The sequence below is a fragment of the Falco punctatus genome (genome assembly GCF_963210335.1).
Source record: "Falco punctatus genome assembly, chromosome: 8".
Taxonomy (NCBI): Eukaryota; Metazoa; Chordata; class Aves; order Falconiformes; family Falconidae; genus Falco; species Falco punctatus.
In genome coordinates, this window is record NC_137588.1 from 32850359 (window position 1) to 32870902 (window position 20544).

A 20544-nucleotide genomic window follows, 5' to 3' on the forward strand; every position below is an offset into this window, starting at 1 on the left:
ACAAAAGAAGGAAAGACATCCCAACCCACATGGAAACCAGAAAGTGCCCAATACTACAGAATCTGAAAGTCAAGGTGGTGAAGTAGTACTGCCTGTTCACTATATGGGAACCTCAAAAAAAAAAAGGAGGTGGCATAGGATCCAAACCATCCCAAATTATGGCGTTGCTGGGAAGCTCCTAAATTAAAAAAAAAAAACAAACGCAACTACACATACCTAAAATAGAAGGAAAAACCTGTACAGATGGTATTTTATATTTTATTTATTATATTCAACAGCCTAACAGAAATGGTTTAACTCACTAAATATTACGGCTGCACTAAGTGAAAGATATTAGTTTCCACCACCACAAAGGTAATTAGCAGGCTATTTAGTGCAGAGTAGCAACAAAGTATCTTTATGATACAGTTTAAGCCATATATTGGAAGCAACGGGAAGAACATAACTTTACAGTTGCAAAACTGAGTGAAAAGCTGTATTTAAGCTTAAACATGATGGAAGGCGGAGCCAGGACCCCATGATCAGAGATGGCCACAGGCATCATTACTTTCCATTTCCTCCAACGTGGCTCTGAGCATTCAGCACTTCCGCAGGATTAAAGATACAGCAGCATCCACATACCCCCTCATACATTACCCCACTAATTTCATGTCTAAAACCCAAACCACCAGTGACAGTTCCATCATGAAAAGAAGCAAAAGATCACAGCTGATACTATAGCTGCATAAAAATTTTCCAGCAGATGGGTTACATGATGCTATCCATGATGACAGCTGTAAACACACGAAGCTAAAGGAAGTTTTTTTGATCGAATAAAAGCTAGTAGTGGATCTAACAGTTTTAGTGGTCAGACTGAAGACTTGTGGGAAAAAGGCGCTGATCAGATTCACTGTTAAAATAAGAGACACAACTTGATATTCGTCAAGTGCAACAAGTACTGACGCTGCACTCACAAGACCCAAATTCTGTAAAAATTACACATATAGAGAAGCATGATTATATAAGTAAATGGTAAGTATTATAAGTATTAAATTGTAAGTATTATAAGTAAATGATGTGTAAACCAAACACATACCATTTGATGAAAAAAGATTACTTTTCTTAACTGACCATGAACAGCAAGTGATTTAAGTACAGCAGCTGAACAAAGTAACTCCTGTCTCCTTAGTGCTTGAATAGTAAAGTAACTGCTACATGTCCAGTTATTACACTTAAGAGTTGACAGCTGATAAATTTCTTTATTCAATTCCTCTTGCTTTCAGTTCTGATCGAACTCGCTGCAGGTAATCAGGATCAGGGTAACCAAAACTAGGAGAAGAAGAAAAGATTTGTTTGGGCTACTTCTGCAATGAAGTACTTGACAGTTCTACAGAGTCTTCTCCATAAAATCTCTTAAAACACTTCACAAATTTTATGCACTTACTTCTTACTCTACAGAGAAAACAGACCCTACTTTGCAAGTCAAGAGAGGTGGTACAGACAGGGTAAAGCTAAAAACTTAAGAAAAGGAACTGCTGAATTTGGTTGTCCAAACTGATGCTAAGAACTTGATTTTCAAAGATGCCTGCTGTCTCACTTGAAAATGATACGGTGCTTGGGTACGCATCTTTCTGAACATCAGACCTGAAGCATATCCAACTGAGCATTCAAAACACAAATATAATGGCACCTCTGGATTTTAGGTAGTGCACTACCAGAAGAGTGTATGAAGCAAGTGGTAACTGAGGAGAGCATTTAGGCAGAGCAGGCTATACAGTAAAACTGATACTTTTTGCTCTTTTATGATTCTAGCCCAGAAAGGAGGATCTGGACACAAATCCTCAGAACTTGCATGAAGACGCCTGGCCCTGAGAGGCTGCAGCAAGCTTGGAAGGATTGTTCCAAGCCTCCCTCTTGACTCTCCAAGATTTTTTCCAGGAGCCAAACATTTTCCTGACATAATCCATAGTTAATCATATCTTTAAGAATGGTCAGTTGTACGTGCATTAAGGGCTGGAATGTAGCGATCCTAACTGGAAGACCATTGAGGAATTAGTGCTACACACAACCGTGAATGGGAGCAGGCCCAGGCCTGTGCTGTGCTGTAATGCACCACGCTGCAGGTGCGGTGTGGCCTTCAGGCCTGTGTTGTGCTGTGCACACCCTATGGCCGCATGACAGCTCGCTCTAAGAAAGGTGGGGGTGGCTCCCACTCGGTACCAGTGATTAGGCCACCTGCATGTCCTTGCCTTTATTTAGAAGTGCAGGAAGTCCTCAAGAAATGCTGAATAGAGTTATCTTCCACTAAGAAAATCCTGTAATAGCTCGAATGACCAAAACGGGGTAACCCTTTCTACGGACAGGGTCAGCATGGTGTCCTGTGCTCTGACCAGAGGCCCACTGAATGCTGCGCAACTCAGGGTGCCTAGCATCTAAAAGGACATAACCACATCTATACTACAATCTCTCTCTTCTTGCTGTTAGCTCCGATAAGTAGAATTTCAAGTCGTATTTCACAGACTGCTATCTTTACCAGGATCATAATGGACCAGCACCTCCTGGTGCAAACCAGCAGGTAACAGAAGAGGCTGAGATCAGGAGTCCAACCTTAGCTGCTATCAAGCTGCCTTAGCTTGCTGTCCTGTCCTCTACTACAAGTTATCAGCTGGGTGAATGAGCAGCCTGAGAGGCAACCAGAGACTACCTTGTGAGTATGATGTGTATAACGAGCTCATCCTTGTTCCAACTGTCCAAACTGGTTTGAACGTGATTCAAGTCTGGTTCCATAAAGCATTCCACAATCATTCTGTTAGTGACAAAATATGAAAGCTCTGCGTGCAAAACATTCAGGGTAGCCTTCCTGACAACAGTAGCAATAAAATTACATAAAGAGAAGACTACTTACTTGGTAGGTCCTCCAGTCATGGAAGTTTTGTGGTGAATATCATTCCATGTGATAACATCTTTTGCACCAGTAGTACGAGACTGACCCACTGTGAAAATCAATTTTTGGTTAAAGGCTCTTTTGAGGAGCTGCAGAATTTCTTGCCCTTCCTTATTGTCAGGTAAATATGCTGTTCGAGAAGTTGCACTGTAAGGTTTCCCTGGGTTTGGATGATTCCTCTATTTTGCAGAAAAACAAAACAAAACCACATTATAAATCAAAAATGCTTTGAAAGCGTGAAAATGATACATCCCAGCTTTCACAATACTTTTTATCCTGTCTTTGATTCAGAAGGACATAGCATGACTAATGACTGATTTTGAGGAGTTTTTTCTCATCAGATAATTTCTGTCATTTAAGTTTCATTTACATTTTCTTGTCCTCACTCATGTGTGAGAAGCAGAAAAGGTACTGCTCAGCAACAACAAAAACATCTCTGTATTATCTACACTGTTTTCGGCACAAACCCAAAACACAAGCACTGTACCAGCTACTATGAAGAAAATCAACTGCATCCCAGCCAAAACTAGCACACATCCATTGTTATTTTTAAATTTGTTTTTTCTTCTTTGTTCTCCCAAATGCATGTCACCCCAACCCTGGCTTTTTCATTTATTCCGTTTTCAGTCCTATGCACATGGCTCTGAGCACATAACACAAGCTGGTTTCTCACCTGCAAAGCTTGCAAGCCAGCTCACTATTCACTTTTGTCTGTTGGTGTTGGCAGCTACAAGAATGCCTCAGGGAATCCTCATTATACTCACAAAATTTTGTTTACATATCACTCCATAGATTTCAGTTTAGTTATTCACCATGTACAAATTAAAGACAGGTAGCTCTGTCCTGGTCCATAGAAAATGGAATGCTACCATTTGACTGTTTAATTCCTACTATATTACTTAATTTCAACCAAAACCACTGAATTAAGTACCTGCAGATTTATACAGAACAAAGAAAGATCTCTCCTGGATATGCATTAAAATGAGGGGAAAATAGCTAATTTTATATTCACTATTGGTTTTGTTGTGGGAAAAATATATCTTATGAAACTTTAAATATACTTACAGTTTGAATACCACCGTCCATGTAATATTTAATCTCTATAGTACCACATCTGGGATAACCAGGGAGAGATGACAGCAGTGTTCTAGTTGACATTGTTCCCTCTGGTTGGTCTCCTTTCATGGGTCCATAGAAGGTGTTACAAATAGGACAAGTTTGCTTGTAAGACATGGCCTGGGTGATGCAATCTTTGCAAAATACGTGATTGCACTTTTTCAGTATTTCTTTATCAATAATTCTCTCCATGCAAATTGGACACATATCTTTGTCGTTTTCTGTCTTTGCCTTAGCCTGTCCTTCAGAAGAAACATTATTCTTTTGCCTGCCATTGTGTTTCTTCCCAGATGCTCCTGTAGCTTGATAGCTGAGATCAGAGGACACTGGTGGTCTATTTTTAGTTTGTGGTGAGTCTTCAGTGTTAAGAAGGTTTACAATAAGATTTTCAGCAACATAAAGATTGTCTGGTAAACCCCTTAAGATGATTTTGTCTTCCTTCTTTGTAAGTTTTACATGCAGATCTTCCAATCGTTTTCCATTAAACAGCATATCTAATTTTCTATTCTGACCTTCTGAAAGTTTCAAGCTGATGTGTTTTTCTCTTAACATTGCAAAGGCATTCTGAAATGCATTGATGAAACTTTCAGTAGCATGTGAAGACATATCAGTAGTTTTGTTCCTAGGCCTAAATACTATGAGCATCTTCTGGCTAGATGAACTGACTCTCATTTCTGTTACTGTATCAAATTTGTTTTTAATGCCTTCAATTTCTTTGCTTAACTTTGTTTCCAACAGTTTAAACAGAGAAGCATCAACTTCAATTCCATTCCTGTATTTGTATAGTTCAGATGATATTTTCATATTCTTTTCAGCTTGGCTGTTCTTAGCTTCTTCTGCTAGAAACGTTTTGGCAAGTAAAATCACACTTGCTGGACCACGGAGTAGCAGCTGATTCCCTTCCCCTTTGGCAAGAAGATTACTAAACCTAGCATTTAATTTCATTATTGTCTCATTTAATGTGTCACTGTTTGTTATAGGAATTTTTTCCTGTTTCAGATCTTCAACACTTTTCTGAAAAGTTCTGATAAAAAAATCATTAGCTTCTTGTATTGATGAAGGGCTTTTATCAGAAGTGAGACATACTGATGTGGTTCCATTGTCATTATCTTTACTTCTTATACACACTCCAAAACGTTCACGTAGTACTTTGATTTGTTGTTTGCAGGTGTGAATGAAATATTCATAGAGAGCTGACAGAACTGTAAGCTCATTCATTTCTTCAGTATTCAGAACATTTTCATCTTTCAAATCATTTTCATTTTCAGAATGTGAAAAATCATGTTTTGGGTCATTGCCTGCAAGGATATCCTTGAAGTAGCGATAAGCTTTTTCAATATCTGTAAAATCTCCCGTCAATTTCTCAGAGCCATCAATATTAGGATTTCCTTCTCTTTTTAAATTTGGACATACAATGGTAATTTTCTCCCTCTGCTGTTCAGTGAACATACTGGTATTCAAAGTTGCAGATACTGTAAGAAATATCTAAAGAGAAGACAAGAAGATAGCGGTATTTGTTTTTCTATGGTTCTCTGCTTGCTGCTTCTGTATTTCGAACAAGGAAAAGCTCTGTACATCTCAGTAGGGCCAGATTACTACTGACACATTTGCACATAGTGTTTCTTTTCAGTCAGGTACACTGACATCACAGTACACTGATATTATACATGTAAGTAAAGCGATCTGTTTCTAAGTCAGCAGCAAAAATGAAATTTGCTAATGTCACCTGCATTGCAGGAACAAAGACAGTAACTTTGCTACTTACTTTGAGACTGTGACTTGTACCCTCTACTCCTGACCTCTGGTAATATGGCTAGCATTACTGATGCCATTTTATGAGGCAAACAGCCACTCTCTGTGACCAAGCTAGTTATGCATTAGTCCCTCTTCCCCTCATTATCCGGCCCTGGAAGGTCCTGCGCAGACCTTCGTCCAAGCAGAAGAAGCAAACAGATTTCTTCTTCCCCCCTCTATCATTCTCAAGGTTCCTGGGCACCAGAGGCCTACTACTCCCCTCCTTATTGGCCTTGAAAGTTCCAGGCACCCTGCCAACCAGACGGTGATGACCCCATCATCATGGGAAGCGTAACCACATGCAGAGCACTGTCTAAAAAATCAAGCAGTTACAAGTGCTAAGTGGGAACTTGGATCACAACTGCTGCTGAACAGTGAGACCTGTGATCCCCCAGTGGCCAGGGACACCCCCAGCATCCTCCACTTCCTCCAAGGACCGAGCGATTCATATTCTTTTATGTGTTTTTTGAGTCTAGATTATGACTGTTGTATCGATACAGCATGCCAAGTATTAGAGATTTGGCATGATCTACAGAGGGTCCAGGTGGTTACAGAAACCATAAATGAAACTGTGTTACAAAACATAGTGCTACGCTGCAAAATTGTACCACATTGATTCTGCTTGCAGAAATCCTGTGCAGAAATTCTGATAATCAGTTCTATGCTATGCTAATCATAAAATCCTGTGGAAAAAAATAAAGCTTTAATTGTAACTACAGTCTAGTGCCATCACCATTCTACCAAGGATCCCCAAAAGAACCGGTCTGTTCCCTTAGTGTCAGATGACAGAGACAGAACATGTTTTAACAGCACATACAAGTTAGCTTACATTGTTCTTTAATTATATTAGACTTTTCAGTTTTCTCTTAGCATCTTTCTTTAAAAAATTCCCAAAAGTCATGCTTTAGTACCTCAGGGTTAAGGCAGAAAACAGGATTCTGAAAAATAATAACAAACATGTTCACATCTCTACTTCCCACAGACAGAAGGATAGGGAAATTGCAGTATACTGCTACAGATGTCGGGTACCACTATGTTAGCATACGCTGTATCTCAAAAACTACATCTAAGCTACTGTGCAAAAGAAGGTACACCCTCTGGGCCAGATATCGGTGTCTTGGTAGCACCACAACCACATCACATAGCCTGGCCCTACCCCGTGTCTCTTGACACACAGCCGATCTTTTCTGCATAACTTTTAGTTCACAGTGTCTGATATAGTGTTTGCTGTGCTACACCGAATGCTGAGGTAAGGGATCAAAGTAATCAGAGCTGTCTGAAGGTGCATGCTAAAATAGTGTTAAGAGGTCTGTGTAGCAGGAAGGGAACCAAATCTCATACAATTCTTCCACCTTTTCAGAGCGGTCCTTGGTGCTTACTATACCCTGAAACCTGCCAGGGTACCACTTTGAGGAGCAGTGGTTGGTACACACCAAAGCCATGGTAAAAAACGTGCTGCCTGTTAACAGGAGTGGATGACCTGTCATCCAGCACTCAAAAGTTGCTCCCTGCTCCTGTTTTATTGACTAAGATAATAGCAGGGCCTGATGTTGTCTAAACACAAATTACCAAACTTTGATTTAGTGTTTAACTACATGTTAAACAAATCTGTGCACAAAGTTTAGGCCAAGCTGACTCTCTAAAGCTGCTAAAAGTGACAAATGAAGGGACTTCAGCCTTGGGAAGGATGGGAAACAAAGAATGGATGGTGAAAAGCACACTGTTATTTAAGTTATAAAGAAAGAAGCCTCCAAATGAGGAAAGTTCTGCCACAAGAGGAGACAAGCTGACAAAGTGTTGCAATCCACAGAAAATTAGTTGAAAGTAGGACAAAAGTAATTGTGGTAGTGGGAGATTGTGACCTCTGACTCAAATAGTCCCCCGAAAGAGGGCAAACCCCTGTTTCGGGAGCATGTGTAGTTAGTAAAAAACCATCAGCAGTGCTACCTGAGGACGCATACTAGTTTGTGTTAGAAGTGAGAAACTTGTAAGCAAGCCCGTGCGTGAGTGAACATGAATATGTAACGCACGGTACATGTGCAAGTACTCTGCTGTTCCCACCGTGTGCCCGCCGGTGACCGGGTGTGCACGCCGGGCAGAGCGATCCCCCTGGGGTACGCCTGCTCCTTGACGCTACGTGGGTGTGAAGAGGTTCACTCCCGATCTCGGTGACAGTGACACTGCTTGTTAACTGCTCTCCTGATGTACCTTTTTGGTGATGACTTCTCTTGCTGTGCCCCCATGGTCTCTGGCCGCCTGCTGCTCCTGCTGAGGTGGGGGACAGCTGGAACGGACGGGGCCGCTGGGGGAAGGCTGCTCTGTCACCCGGCCCTCGCTCGGGTCCCCTTCTCCCTGCTCGATGAGTATCTTCAGGTGCCTGGCTCCGATCTCCAAGGTGTGATCCGTGCGCGACACGACGCTCCTCTTATCTGCAGCGAGGCGGGAACACGCCGGTGAGGCGGACCGCGTCCCCTGCGGCCCTGACGGCTACGGGCGCCCACCGGGGCCCGCCGCCCCGGGCACAAGATGGTGCCCCCGGCCGCCATTTCCCGCCCGCTCAGGCGGCGGCGGGCTCAGCGCGCCGCCAGCCCCCCAGGGCCGCCCCCTCAGCGCGGCGGCGGGAGCTGGCCGAGCCGCGGGCCCCGCCGCCCCCAGCCCCTCTCCTCCGGCCCCTACCTCGCTCCTGCTGGAAGCGCACCCAGTAGGTGCCGGGCTCGGGGCCCGACTGCACCTCGCACTCGCCGCCCCCCGACCGCTTCCCTGACTGGAAGTAGCTCTGGAGCTTGAGCAGGGGCTTCTCGCTGGCGTCGGGCGCGGGGCAGAGCCGCACCAGCAGCGCCGCCGCCATGACGCCTGCCGCTGCCCGCTTTCGCTTTCGTTTCCCGCCCGGGGCCGCGCTTCCCCGCCCCGCGCCCTGCTCCGGCTCCCAGCGCTGAGGGGCCGGCGGCCGCGCCCCGCAGCGCCGCTTGATGGGGATCCTGCAGGTAACGGAGCGGGGCGGGGGGCCCGTGGCTGGCGGCGGCGGCCCGATGCGGGGCGGCAGCGCCCGCAGGGGCCGGGGCAGCTGCGGCGGGAGGCGCCCCGGGGCCGGGGCCGGGCCGGGGCTGCACGCACGGCGCTGCCGGCGGGGCTCGGGGCCGGGGCCGCGGGCAGGGCGTCGGTCCCCGCGCCCGCTGCCGGCAGCGACCTGCCCCGGCGGCCCAACGGGGGCCGGGGGAGGCTGGGGGAGGCTGTGGGGCACCGCCCGCGGGTTCAGCTGGGAATGGCATTTTAAGTGTTGGAAAACCTGGTTTTGCAAAGTTTTTGCAAATAAAGTTTTGCAAAAGGCGGTGCTGCTGCTTTTGCTTGCGACAGAACCGCGCCTGCAGGAACGCAACCCATCGGGCCGTAACGCGTATTTTCTCTTTCCTTTTTTTTTTTTTTTGTTTGTTTGGTTTGGTTTTGTTTTGTTTGTTTTTTTTTTTTTTGCAATAGAGTTACAGTCCGTTGAGCTGGGCAGCAGGCAGTTCAGGTAAGCCATCTTCCCCCATGTAAGTTGAACATTGCCAACTGCGGCCAGCAAACTGGAAAACATCAACATGGAATAGCCAAAAGCAATCTGAAATGTATGAATTAGACGCAGTTATGAATCAACGTTATTATTCATTACTTCAACAGAATTTGCTCGCATTTCTCTTTTAAGAGTAAGAGTTCCGAAGTGTTTTGATGAGTCGGTGTGTAATACTTTGTGAGAAACGTTAGAATTTTTAAAAGCAGGTTAGCATATTCCAGCGAAAAGTCTGATGAAACTGTTACAAATTGATTTACACTAATTAACGTGAACTACTGCCTATAGTACTGCTGACATCTGCCAGGAGAGGGCTGTATGGCTACAGCGATGTCGTCAAAGCTGCCCCACTCTTTACCATTATTTTTGTTCACTGATAAAAGTGGTTTAAAAAGCCCTTCTGAATTCACAAGTTCCATACAAAGAAAGAACTTGCTTGTGGGCTTTATGTGCAGACCAAAGAAAAGCCACAGAATTAAAGACAAAGCTCAGTGTAAGATCTCTGTGGTACGGTTAAAAGAACGTGTTGGCAAGTGTTCCTCTGCCCGTGTGCTGTGAGTCACTGACTCTGCAAAGGCCTTGGACCTTACGGGAAATCAGTAACAAAAAATACTAAAAACGCCCTGGAGAGGGCAGAGGCAGGCTTCAGCCTTTCCAGAAAACAAGCTCGGAGGGGAACAAGTTTGTTTTCTGCTTTTACAAGCATTCTGAATCCCCGGATATGGCGTAGCTTTTCATATTTGCTTTCTCGGCTGGAATTTTAGTGGCAAGCACAGCTAACAGTAGCATTGCAGCCAGTTAAAGCCCTGTAACAGCATCTTTTTCGTCTGTTCCTTTTTCCTTCTCACCATTCAGTTATGCTGCTGCATCAGGTTTTGAGGTTGGTGCTCAAACTCAAATGTTCTGGTGTGTTGTGGTTTTTTGTTTGTTTGGTTGGTTTTTTTTAATTCAGATCATGTCACTGATTCATTTATGAATATGGCCCTGACAATGGTTGTCAGCCTAATAATGGTGGGGAGAATAAACCGTAGGAAAGGGGAGGCGGGGGAGCGGGGGATGAGGACAAGTAACATGAGGAGACACATCTTAACCAAGCTTTCTCCTCCAGTAAAGGGTAAGGCAAACCCAAACTCTCAAGTCACCACAGGCTCAGTGATACTGTTGTCTGCCTTTCATTGCTTAGTTGGACTTTCTAAGGCTATGAAAGGGGGAGAAAGAAGATCAGACTATGCCAGAAAATACTGATAAGTAATGGCAGTAGGATAAAATTGAAAGCTATAAACCATGCTTCTGTATAAAACCCAGTGTTTTGACAGTAGTATCTTTGGTTTCACTTTGTATTATTCTGTATCCTAGGGCCAAACATGGTAATGGATGAGGACAGCTTGGTGATCCCCATCAAAAAAGATGTCTATGAAGTTCTTAAGAAAAGAGAGAACTGCCTAAGTAATCTCATTTATAAAAAGTTTGTTTGTATATCAACCTTCAAAAGTACAAAAGGTGCTGTTGAAGTGTACAGGAAAAAACTGAAGCAGGGAATTTACATTTGTGTTTGTAAGGATGATCTCACAAGACACAAGGTCGATGCTTTGGTGAATGCAGCCAATGAATATCTAGATCATGCAGGAGGCCTTGCTTTAGCCCTTGTGAATGCTGGAGGGTCAGAAATACAAGAACAAAGCAATCTTCATATTAAAAAGTATGGAAAACTCACAGCTGGCAAAATAGCAGTGACAGGTGGAGGGAAGCTTCCTTGTAAGAAAATTATTCATGCAGTTGGTCCAAGGTGGACCATTTATGAAAACGAAAGGTGTTGTGACCTACTTCACGAAGCTATTGTGAACGTTCTGAAATACGTTAGTGCTCCAGAAAATGCTATAAAGTCTGTGGCTATCCCAGCAGTGAGTTCAGGTATTTTTGGCTTCCCGCTCAGTTTGTGTGCTCAGGTAATTGTGATGGCTATAAAGGAATTTGTTGAGGCAGGTCCACCAAGCTGTCTCAGGGAAATCCGCCTGGTGAACATCTATGAGCCTGCAGTTGCAGAAATGAAGAAGGCCTGTGAAAAGTTTCTGGGTGATCCCAGTTCACTTCCAGAAACTCTTTCAGTTTCACCCAGCCAGTCTTCAACTTTCATCAAACTTGGAGGCACTCGCTTGCGCATCATAAGAGGATTCCTTGACGAGCAGAAGGTAAGTCTGTCCCATAATGTGTTGAACATGGAGTTGCCTCCAAGTCTTGACAGGATTTGGAGCCCAAGAGTTCAGAACACATATTGTATTGGCCCGCTGAATAGTTATCTTCTCAGCCTGGTGAGAACTTACAAGTGGTAAATAAATTATAGCAGCAAGGAACGTATTTTTTTGTGTGTACATGTTGTCATGGTATAATAGGAAGCAGGTAAAGATTGCATGATTAATAAACATTAACATAGGGATATGTTGTTATATTCTTACTATAACATCATGGGAGTTCACATTTTATCATGCATTCCCTAGAAGTCTACTCCTATTTTTTGCCTTGCTTTTTTTCCCTATCATTTATGTTCTCATAGATGTGACTACTGGAGTTATTCAACAAAGACTGTAACAGCTGAAAATAACTCACAGATGATAACACAGAAAATAATACAGATGATGTGCACCTTACCTTTAAACAGTGCATCATTTAAATGGATTCATTTCACTTCTTAACTAGAAAATCTGTTGCAAAATACATGAGCTTAGTCATAGTAATCCAACAGAGCTCTTAGACTAGAAGCTACATCACAGAAATGGCATTTGCTTTTAGCAAATACTGTATTTTAACAAAAATCGTAACTTGTTTTAAAGAAGTGTCTTAATTGAGTAGGAAGTTCATTTTTTTTATATGAGAGCAAAGGATCACAAAGTTGACATTGTAGGGAATTTTATTAACCAGTTCTACAGCAGTGAAAGATACCTTGCTTGTTCAACAATTTGTTTTTCCTATGAGGAAAATATGCTCCAAAGTCCTGTATCTTTAGGTAATCTTCAACAATTGAAGTTAGAACAGTTACTGTAAACAAGTTTTTTGCAGTTTACATATTTAATTTGAAATACAGAAGACCTACTACGGGGATCTGCTGTTTCCACTGGGAACTGGAAGCAACCATGGCTTTGCAGCTCCCCTGTGTGCACTGACCCCGCTAGTTTGGTGAATGCTTGCTGCCCTCACATGGGGAGCATCCGTGTGGGCTGGGATAATGGAGCGCACTGTAGTTTTCACCTGCTCGTTGATAATCAGCTGCAGAATTGCATTTGATGAGGCACATATGGGTCACTTCTGTAGCTGGGGTAATAATTCTGTTGAATACACATTGATGACTTGACCTCTTCAATTGACTCACACTGTTGGCTTCGGAAAAAATGTCTGCATTTACTGCCACTAGAAGGTGCATACTTTGATGTATTCCAGCACTGCCCTTAGTAGTAAGAGAAGCTTTCTAACAGCTGATCTGCTGCAGTGAGGTTTTTTTAAAAGGGATTGTTCCTTGAAAGAATGCTCTCTATAGTAGCAAAGCTTGCAAATAGTAAACTTAAACTATACTGAAACTTAGCACTCTTTTCTTCCAGACTACAGCTGTTGTTAATACTGTGTCTGTGAATGGCGAGCCTTACGTTCCAGTTTCAGGCAGACTGCTGCAAAAAGCGGGTCCAGCTCTTCAGGATGAACTTATGTCTCAGATTAGATATTCTTCGTCTTATAAAGAACTCGTAGTAACAAAAGGGTATAATCTGCCCTGTGAGTTTGTACTGCACATTGTATGGCCGCAATACCACCACACCGTGTTGCTGTGTGAGGTAATGATCAGTTAGACTGGATTTTAATTTATTTTCGTGTTGAATGGTATGAGGACTAAAATACTTGGGTTTTTTTCTACAGGTATTAAAAAATGCAGTGACAAGATGCCTGTATTGTCTTCAGGACTATCAGTCTCCCTCAGTTTCTTTTCCAGCAGACGGGATTTGGTCATTAATGCTGCCTGTTGATACAGTGGCAGAGATCATGACTGAAGAGGTTTTAAATTTTGCCAGGATACACCCTGAGAATAAGATAGATGTGCAGTTTGTCTTTTGCCCCGATGACAACAATGCCTATCAGGTAACAGATTGTTAACTACCAATAAGGAAAACCCCAAACTGTAAAAGTATACCCAAAGATTCCTATAAATTAAGATAAACTGAATTCTGCACTAATTTTAATATTTGAGTGGCAGGTCCCTTTATGAAACTATTTGTCTCATTAACAGGTATTATCAATCTTTACAAATCTTTATTTTCTCTTCACTAAACCTGAAGTTGTCACCCTGTGGTGTGATAACAAAGGGAAGGAGCTGTGAAATTCTCATGACTGTCAGCAAATTTGTAAGAAAGAGTCTACCCTTAATTCATTAGGAAATAAACTCATTCCTTCTCAGGAAATTTCTTTCACACTTTCGTTTTCTTTTTTTTGTATGAAGTTCCTAGGGCAGAACACTATGAACACGTATGACCTAATGGGAAGGGTTAGAAACAGTGGATAATTACAACTGCAGTGTGCCATTTTCCGCCTTTTGAATATTTGGCTGATGTGATTAATACACAACTATTTTAGATTGCCATCTATTATAAAAGTACAGAGTTTGCTTTTGTTCCCATTTAACTCCAACCATCCATTCTTTCAATGGGTGCAAGAACTAGGTGGAGGGGGCTTGGAACTAGATGATCTTTAAGGTCCCTTCCAAACTGTTCTATAATTCTAAGATCAGATCCATGTTCTGTAACAGTCCCATAAACTGTAAAGGAAGTTGTATGACAGCTACGTACTCGTCACTTAATCCCTTGATAATCAGGGCACAGCAGAAACTCTTTGCTGAAAAAAAAAAGGAAGGGCAATTTGCCCAATGCCAAATCCACTGCCTAGCAGAGCAGCGTTTCCCAGAGGCTTTCCAGGTGTGACCATGAAGAGGAGCTTTGGAGTAAAGGCAGGGGAATAGTCTAGGTTTTAAAACTGAGTAAGGATTCATCAGTATGAAACTGCAAGTAATAAACACCTTTATCTGCTGTGCTTCCATGAGCTCCAGATATGCCACAACCACAAGGAGCTGGTAAAGGTACCATTCAGTGTGTAAGGTGTTTTACCTTAGGAGACATAGAAGAACAAGAATGCATTTGATACTATCAGGAATAAAATTTTGGGAAAAGCTGACATGTCAGCTGTTAACATTTTCAGAATTTGGGGTGGGTGGGTGCTGTAACTACAGCTGTAAACTGGTTCTTAACAGGGTTTTGAAGAGACAAATTGTGTATTTGACAACATAAATGGCAAACTGCCCCTAAACTTTTCTTTTTCAAGGCTTTCCAGAGAAAACTTCATTCAGCAACACACAAACTGGGAGAAAAGCAGTGTTACAACAGCAGTGATTATTTGAGTAAGTAACGAACAGAAGGGACATTTCAAGTAGATGAGCACTCCAGCTTGAGAATCTGAAACCTCATTCCTTTAAAAAGAACTTAGTATTTGCATATGTGTCTTGGGGAAAAGGGGAGGCAAAAATGTGTGAGCATTTTGCATTTTTACATTAATAGGAAAGGAACTGGGCAGTCCTTTATAAAATCTTCAAACATAAAAATCATTGTCAGTGCCTAACTTGTTGGAAGTCATTTAGTTGAAGGCAAATAAACAACCGCACACAAATGCAGAATATTTCTTTTTCCCTGGAAACATTACCTCCTTGTATCTGATTTTTTTCTGAGCTTACCAAAAGAATAGTGTGTTTCTTGCACTGTTCATCTTGGGCTGGATATAGAAATTTATGATAGCACTTCACTCTTCCAGTTCACTTGCATTTAAAAAAAAAATTAAAAAAATCTTTCTTCCAGGTAAAGAGTCAGGCAGTCAAAGCATAAAAGAGACTGCAGATAATGAACTAGCTATTGAACTTAACGGGAATACACATACAGTATTGGAAACAGCAGAATCATGGATCCAAGGCATATTACAAATTCAGGAAACTCACCGTGCTGTTATTGAAAACAACCACATCTTTAGCCTTGGTAAAAAAGAGTTTGCAGAACTGTCTCAAGAGTGGCACTCTAGCGTATGTGTACTTGAAGAAGTGAGAGGTGGAAAAGCAAGGCTGGAATTCCAAGGCCCTCCTGATGCTGTGATTGATGCAGTGCTCACAACTGAAAAATTGCTGCTCCGCATGCAACAGGATACTGCAGCCAGACAAGAGGAACTGCTGTACTTAATGGGTATGTAAACAAGTGACTAATCAATAAGTACCTAAATGAGGTCAAGCATGAAGCAACATACATCTGTGTATTGCTGAGAGTGGACAGACACGCATTTAGTTCACAGGGATAGTGAGCATTGCTTTAATTACCATTATTATTGTAGTTTGACATAGGAGCCTCTGAAAGACTATTTGTTAGCTCGGCAGTATTCCCAGTAAGGCACCGTTCATACAGGGCTGGCTGTTGTACACCCAGCTGTAATGCCGACTTCCTCCAGGACAGTTTCACTTTAAAGCCTGGCCGCTGGAGACTTGCAAAATTTCTGTTTAATTAACACATACCTTTGCTGAACTCTTTTGCTAGCTACAGCTGGACCACTGTTGCAGGACCCACCAATGGACCTATTCTACAGAATTCTTGACTTCCATTAACAGTTGATAGAACTAGAACAAAAAGCTACTGAGTGATCATTTTTATCTTGTGTTTGTATAGTCATGCAATATAGATACAGCCCAACTTGCATATAATGGTAGAGAGATGTAATGGAGAAGATAGTTGGTTTTTGTTCTTTTCTTTGGTCCCTTCTCTCTGGTTTCTTTAATAAATGTAGAAAAAAGGAATAAATGAGTGTGTATCAGTCCCGCTCAATATTAGGCTCTAGCATTACTTGGGAGAATATTTAACATTCTTTGTTCTTAACTAAACTACCAAACTAAAGTATTGGATCTCTCCTGCTTGCCTTCGCTTCCGAAGTTATGATAACTTGCAAATTTTACTCCCTTATTTGTATTCAGGCCAACCAGAAGCAGGTCAGCTTTCAGGAGGAGACAGTCACAAGACAGATAGTACCAACTGCGTCCGTATTTCACTGGTGGAATCACACCTTCAGGAGTTTAAAGACAGACAGAAGCAATTTGAAAAGGCTGGGCTTTGTGTTCTCAAGGTAAAGAGGGTATTTGTGGAAAAACTAAATCTCAGGTGATATATTTGAACTAACATGTTAAACGTACATTTAAAAAACACAGATTAACTATTTCAATATATTGCTTTTAAAAATTAAGATCAAATCAGCCTAATCCTTAAAAAGGAGATAGTCATTACTCCTAATAAATTTTAAACATAATGCAAATAATCACTCACAGAGTGTGGTTAAGTTCTGAGAAGTTCTTTTAACTGAACGGTGTACCCTGTGTCTTACTTCATGCTTCAAATGTTCCTTTATAGGACTCTAGAGAAATACGAGGTTGGTATGCTAGAATGAGTACAATGTTCCAGGACACTAATGCAGTGTCTCTGTTTTCTTCTTGTGAGTTTGACACCAAAAATTAGCAACTGAATTTGTCAAGAGTTACGATCTGATTAGTAGTGTGTTGAAGCTGGGATCTTGCTTGCCTCTCAGTGCTTTACTGAATGGGAGGATGAGGCTGTGCAACACACAGAAGTACAGAAGTTTGTAAACAGGGATTTGTGTGCCTAGGAATAACAGCAGGTAACTGGAAACCAGACTGCCAGCGGGTCAGACTGCCTCTCAAAATAATAGCAAATACCAGCCAGATAAAAGCAAGTGCTTTTGATCTGTAGAGCTAAAGATTTTTGAGTCTGAATGCAAAAGCTACATCAGAATTTAAATCGATGCTGCACCAAGGATCAGCGCTCAGTCATAGCTCAGTGAAATGACTTAAAAGAGCAGAAGTTTGATTGTGCTTCAGCACCTGCATTTTTTAGCTGAGCGGTCAGAGGTCTGGCATGAGCGGGTTGCTGGAGAAGAGGCCTTGCAGGCCCCTGGCACTGACTTTTGCTGTAGTACCATGAGTGGCCCACTGGTGGAGTCAGGTGTGCCAGCGAGAGCTGCCGTGTAGCTGATTCACCCGACATTCTGTGTGGTATTACACTGCATGCAGTTGTGCTTTTGAAAGACAAGCTAATGTAAAGGCCCTCTCATCTTGTGGACCCTTTTTTCCCCCCCGAAAGCTGTAAAATTTTGACCAGTGAGAGCTGAGGTTCTCCATGCCGTACAGGACACTTGCAGTTCTTTACAAGAGCAGGCAGTAAGCACCCACACAGCTTATTCTCAACGGGGTTGATACTGAATCTGTTCAGAACAGCGCAAGTACTGGAAATCAGAACACTAGGATATATTCCTGCTGATTTCAACGAGAGGTGTGAGATAGTATGATTCTTTTTCTGCAGATCAGTTGCACACTTCAGATACCTTATCTGCTTCATGGTCAACGCATCTAAGCTAAAACAAAGGTTCTTGGATTGAAGAGCATAGCCTGAACAAGAGCACTCATGGATTTCATTGATACTGGTCTCCGTTTGCTTACTACACTATATTTATGTTACAGATTGAAAAGATACATAATCCTCTTTTATCTGCTGCATTCCACCAAATGAAAAAAAACATAGAAGAATACCAACGTACCTCCAAAATTACCCACAAGTTGTACCAGTGTGTTCCTGCTCAGTTCTGTAGCTCAGTATGCCAAACTGGATTTCACAGGCTGTATTCTCCACCAACAGGTAAAAAGTTGCTTTGGCATCTTTAACTAAAACGAACAGTGACTGACTACTACAGTTGGATTAAAATCGGGAAAAAATGGCATTCCTGAACAAGAACTGTTTCTTACCTCCATTTAGAATCATACAAGCTTACTTCTTTGTCTACAATAAGATCTTCCTGTTTTTCTTTCCTGATACTGTAGGCAGTAGAGCTCTGGGAGGGTAAGCCTGGATTCTAGCCTACCCCAAACACTGTTGACAGAATTGTTAATATACACATAATGCCATGTCCAAATTTTATTTTGTTGTGTCACTCGTAAAAGGAAGTCAGCATCCTTATCTACTCACTGCAAACATGCATTCAGCAGCTCGATGCTTTAAACTGTGTTCAAAGGAATCACAGAATAATTGAGGCTGAAAGGTACTTCTGAAAGCCAGCTAGCCTAACCCCCAGCTCGAATGGGGTGCGATCAGGGGCAGCAGATAATCTGAGTGAGCCAACTGCCATGCAAACTAGAGTACACTTCGGAAGACAGTTGTGATGTCTATGCAGATGGATGTTTTCAGAAATGGAGAATAAACATTTAGCGCTCCATCCTGCAATAGGTGAAGGGTGTGATATTTTTCTTGTCAAATGCAAATTGGGATTTCAGGCTATAAACTGTAAAAAAAAGTGGAGATTTGCCTCTCTTTGCCTATGCAATGTATATGGCACATTCTCACATTTTCAAAGTAATAAATAGGATGGTGGTCTAATTTATTTCTGCTTTTCCACATGATACTATAATAGCATTTTTATGGCGCATTCCCCTTATAAATGGCAAAGCTTTTTTTCCCACACTTTGCATTATTAAAATCTTACTTTCCCTGGTCCTTTTCAGAGTCCCTAGTACGTGATGACTAAGGTGTCTATATAAATGCATTATACCTTGATGTTTTTATCACTGGATTAACAGTTAAACCTTAAAAGGTCACCACTGGAGTATCAGTTAAATCAGAACGGCTATCAGCTGTCATTGCTCATTATTTCAATGGGAGGTCAGTGCTAGCATCAGAGCCACTTAATGCAAATTTACTTCTAAAAGGATGGCATGCATTGACCTGTAAGACAAAACATAATACTGAATGAAGCAGCAGTCCCTTAATACTACCACCCCAAAATAACCAAATGTTGAAGGCTTTTATTTTTTTCTTCTGAAAAATTTTCTTTCTTTTTCCAGATCAAAAATACGGAGCTGGCATCTACTTTAAAAGGAACCTGAAAAACCTAATCGAGGATAAACACATGTGGGAGACAGACTCTAAAATGTATGTGTTTGAGGCTGATGTATTAACAGGCTTATATACTAAAGGCAAACAGTCTTGTATTATGCCACCAGCAGTTGAGGGAGATGATGGTAAGGTGTACGATAGCTTAGTAGATGATGTCAACAATCCCAGCACCTTTGTCATCTTCAATGGTGTTGCAGCCCTGCCACAATATTTGTTGATTTGTTCCCAGGTGAAGGAGAGCTATATGGCCCCCTGAGGAATACAGCAGCATGCTGAGTATGAATTAATCAAAACTGTAGCTATTGTGAAGGCCCCCCCAGAACAAAGTCTAGTACTAGATTTTAAGAGGATGCTCTACCTAGTAACATGCTGTGATCAAAGTGCCTTGTGCAAAGTGCTCTGAAATATCCGTGAACAAAAAAAGTACATGAGTACCTTAAGGAGATTAGAACAAAATTATCTGTGAGTGGAAATGGAAGGGAAAGCATCACAAAATACAGTTTAACGTTTATCTGGTCATTTACTTTATGCCTTAAAATATTCTGAGCATGTGACTATACAGTTGATATTTGTGTACGTTGTCATTCTTCCGTTACATTTTTCTTAATCTAAGATACTGCATATGTTAGCGAAATGCAAGAAATTTTGGTTGTGCCTTCGATTCTTACATTTTCTTTTGACTTAAAATAGATGAATGTATCAGGTGAAAGCTGTTTCCCACTTAGGGGCATGCCATCAAATATACATAGTTGTGACAGATGTTAAGGCAATGCTTCATCATTTCTAAGAGTATTTGGTGTTACGGTTTTTATTAGTTAAGATATTCCGTGCATTGTAGGTACATGTATCCAAAATAAAAAGTATGAATGATGCTATTAGCTAACCTGTTATTTTTCCATACAGTCTTAAGAATGTGACTTGGATTGTATTTGAGATTCAGATTTCTCAGTGGTCAGTCTCTTTGAAAAGCTGCAGAACAGCAGAGAACTGGTTCAAGCTACAGCTCGAAACTGCTCTTCAATTAATCTGGTTTAAAGATTAGTGTCAGCCTTGCAGCTAGGTATCCCCACACTGCTTCTGCAGTGACCTGAAGCCAGTAAACAGAAGAGCCCAAGAGCTATTATACTCACTTCAATATAAAAGGGGATTCAGTC

The 20544-nt window shown here is 41.8% G+C and overlaps 2 protein-coding genes across 2 annotated transcripts; one reads left to right on the top strand and one right to left on the bottom strand.

Moving 5' to 3' along the window:
* Window positions 1-238: 238 nt before the first annotated feature.
* DTX3L (deltex E3 ubiquitin ligase 3L) lies at window positions 239-8681 on the bottom strand (the record flags this gene model as incomplete). Its single annotated transcript, XM_080398238.1, has 5 exons — window positions 239-1308; window positions 2885-3102; window positions 3989-5524; window positions 8042-8262; window positions 8510-8681. 5 exons carry the CDS (start codon window positions 8679-8681, stop codon window positions 1239-1241), a joined length of 2217 nt encoding a protein of 738 aa, XP_080254364.1. The 3' UTR covers window positions 239-1238.
* Window positions 8682-8689: 8 nt separating this feature from the next.
* PARP9 (poly(ADP-ribose) polymerase family member 9) lies at window positions 8690-20268 on the top strand. Its single transcript, XM_080398237.1, has 10 exons — window positions 8690-8817; window positions 9308-9344; window positions 10737-11569; window positions 12971-13198; window positions 13281-13499; window positions 14733-14808; window positions 15260-15634; window positions 16411-16559; window positions 17965-18139; window positions 19339-20268. The coding sequence occupies exons 1-10, from the start codon at window positions 8803-8805 to the stop codon at window positions 19644-19646; spliced, it is 2415 nt and encodes an 804-aa protein (XP_080254363.1). The 5' UTR covers window positions 8690-8802; the 3' UTR covers window positions 19647-20268.
* Window positions 20269-20544: the final 276 nt, after the last annotated feature.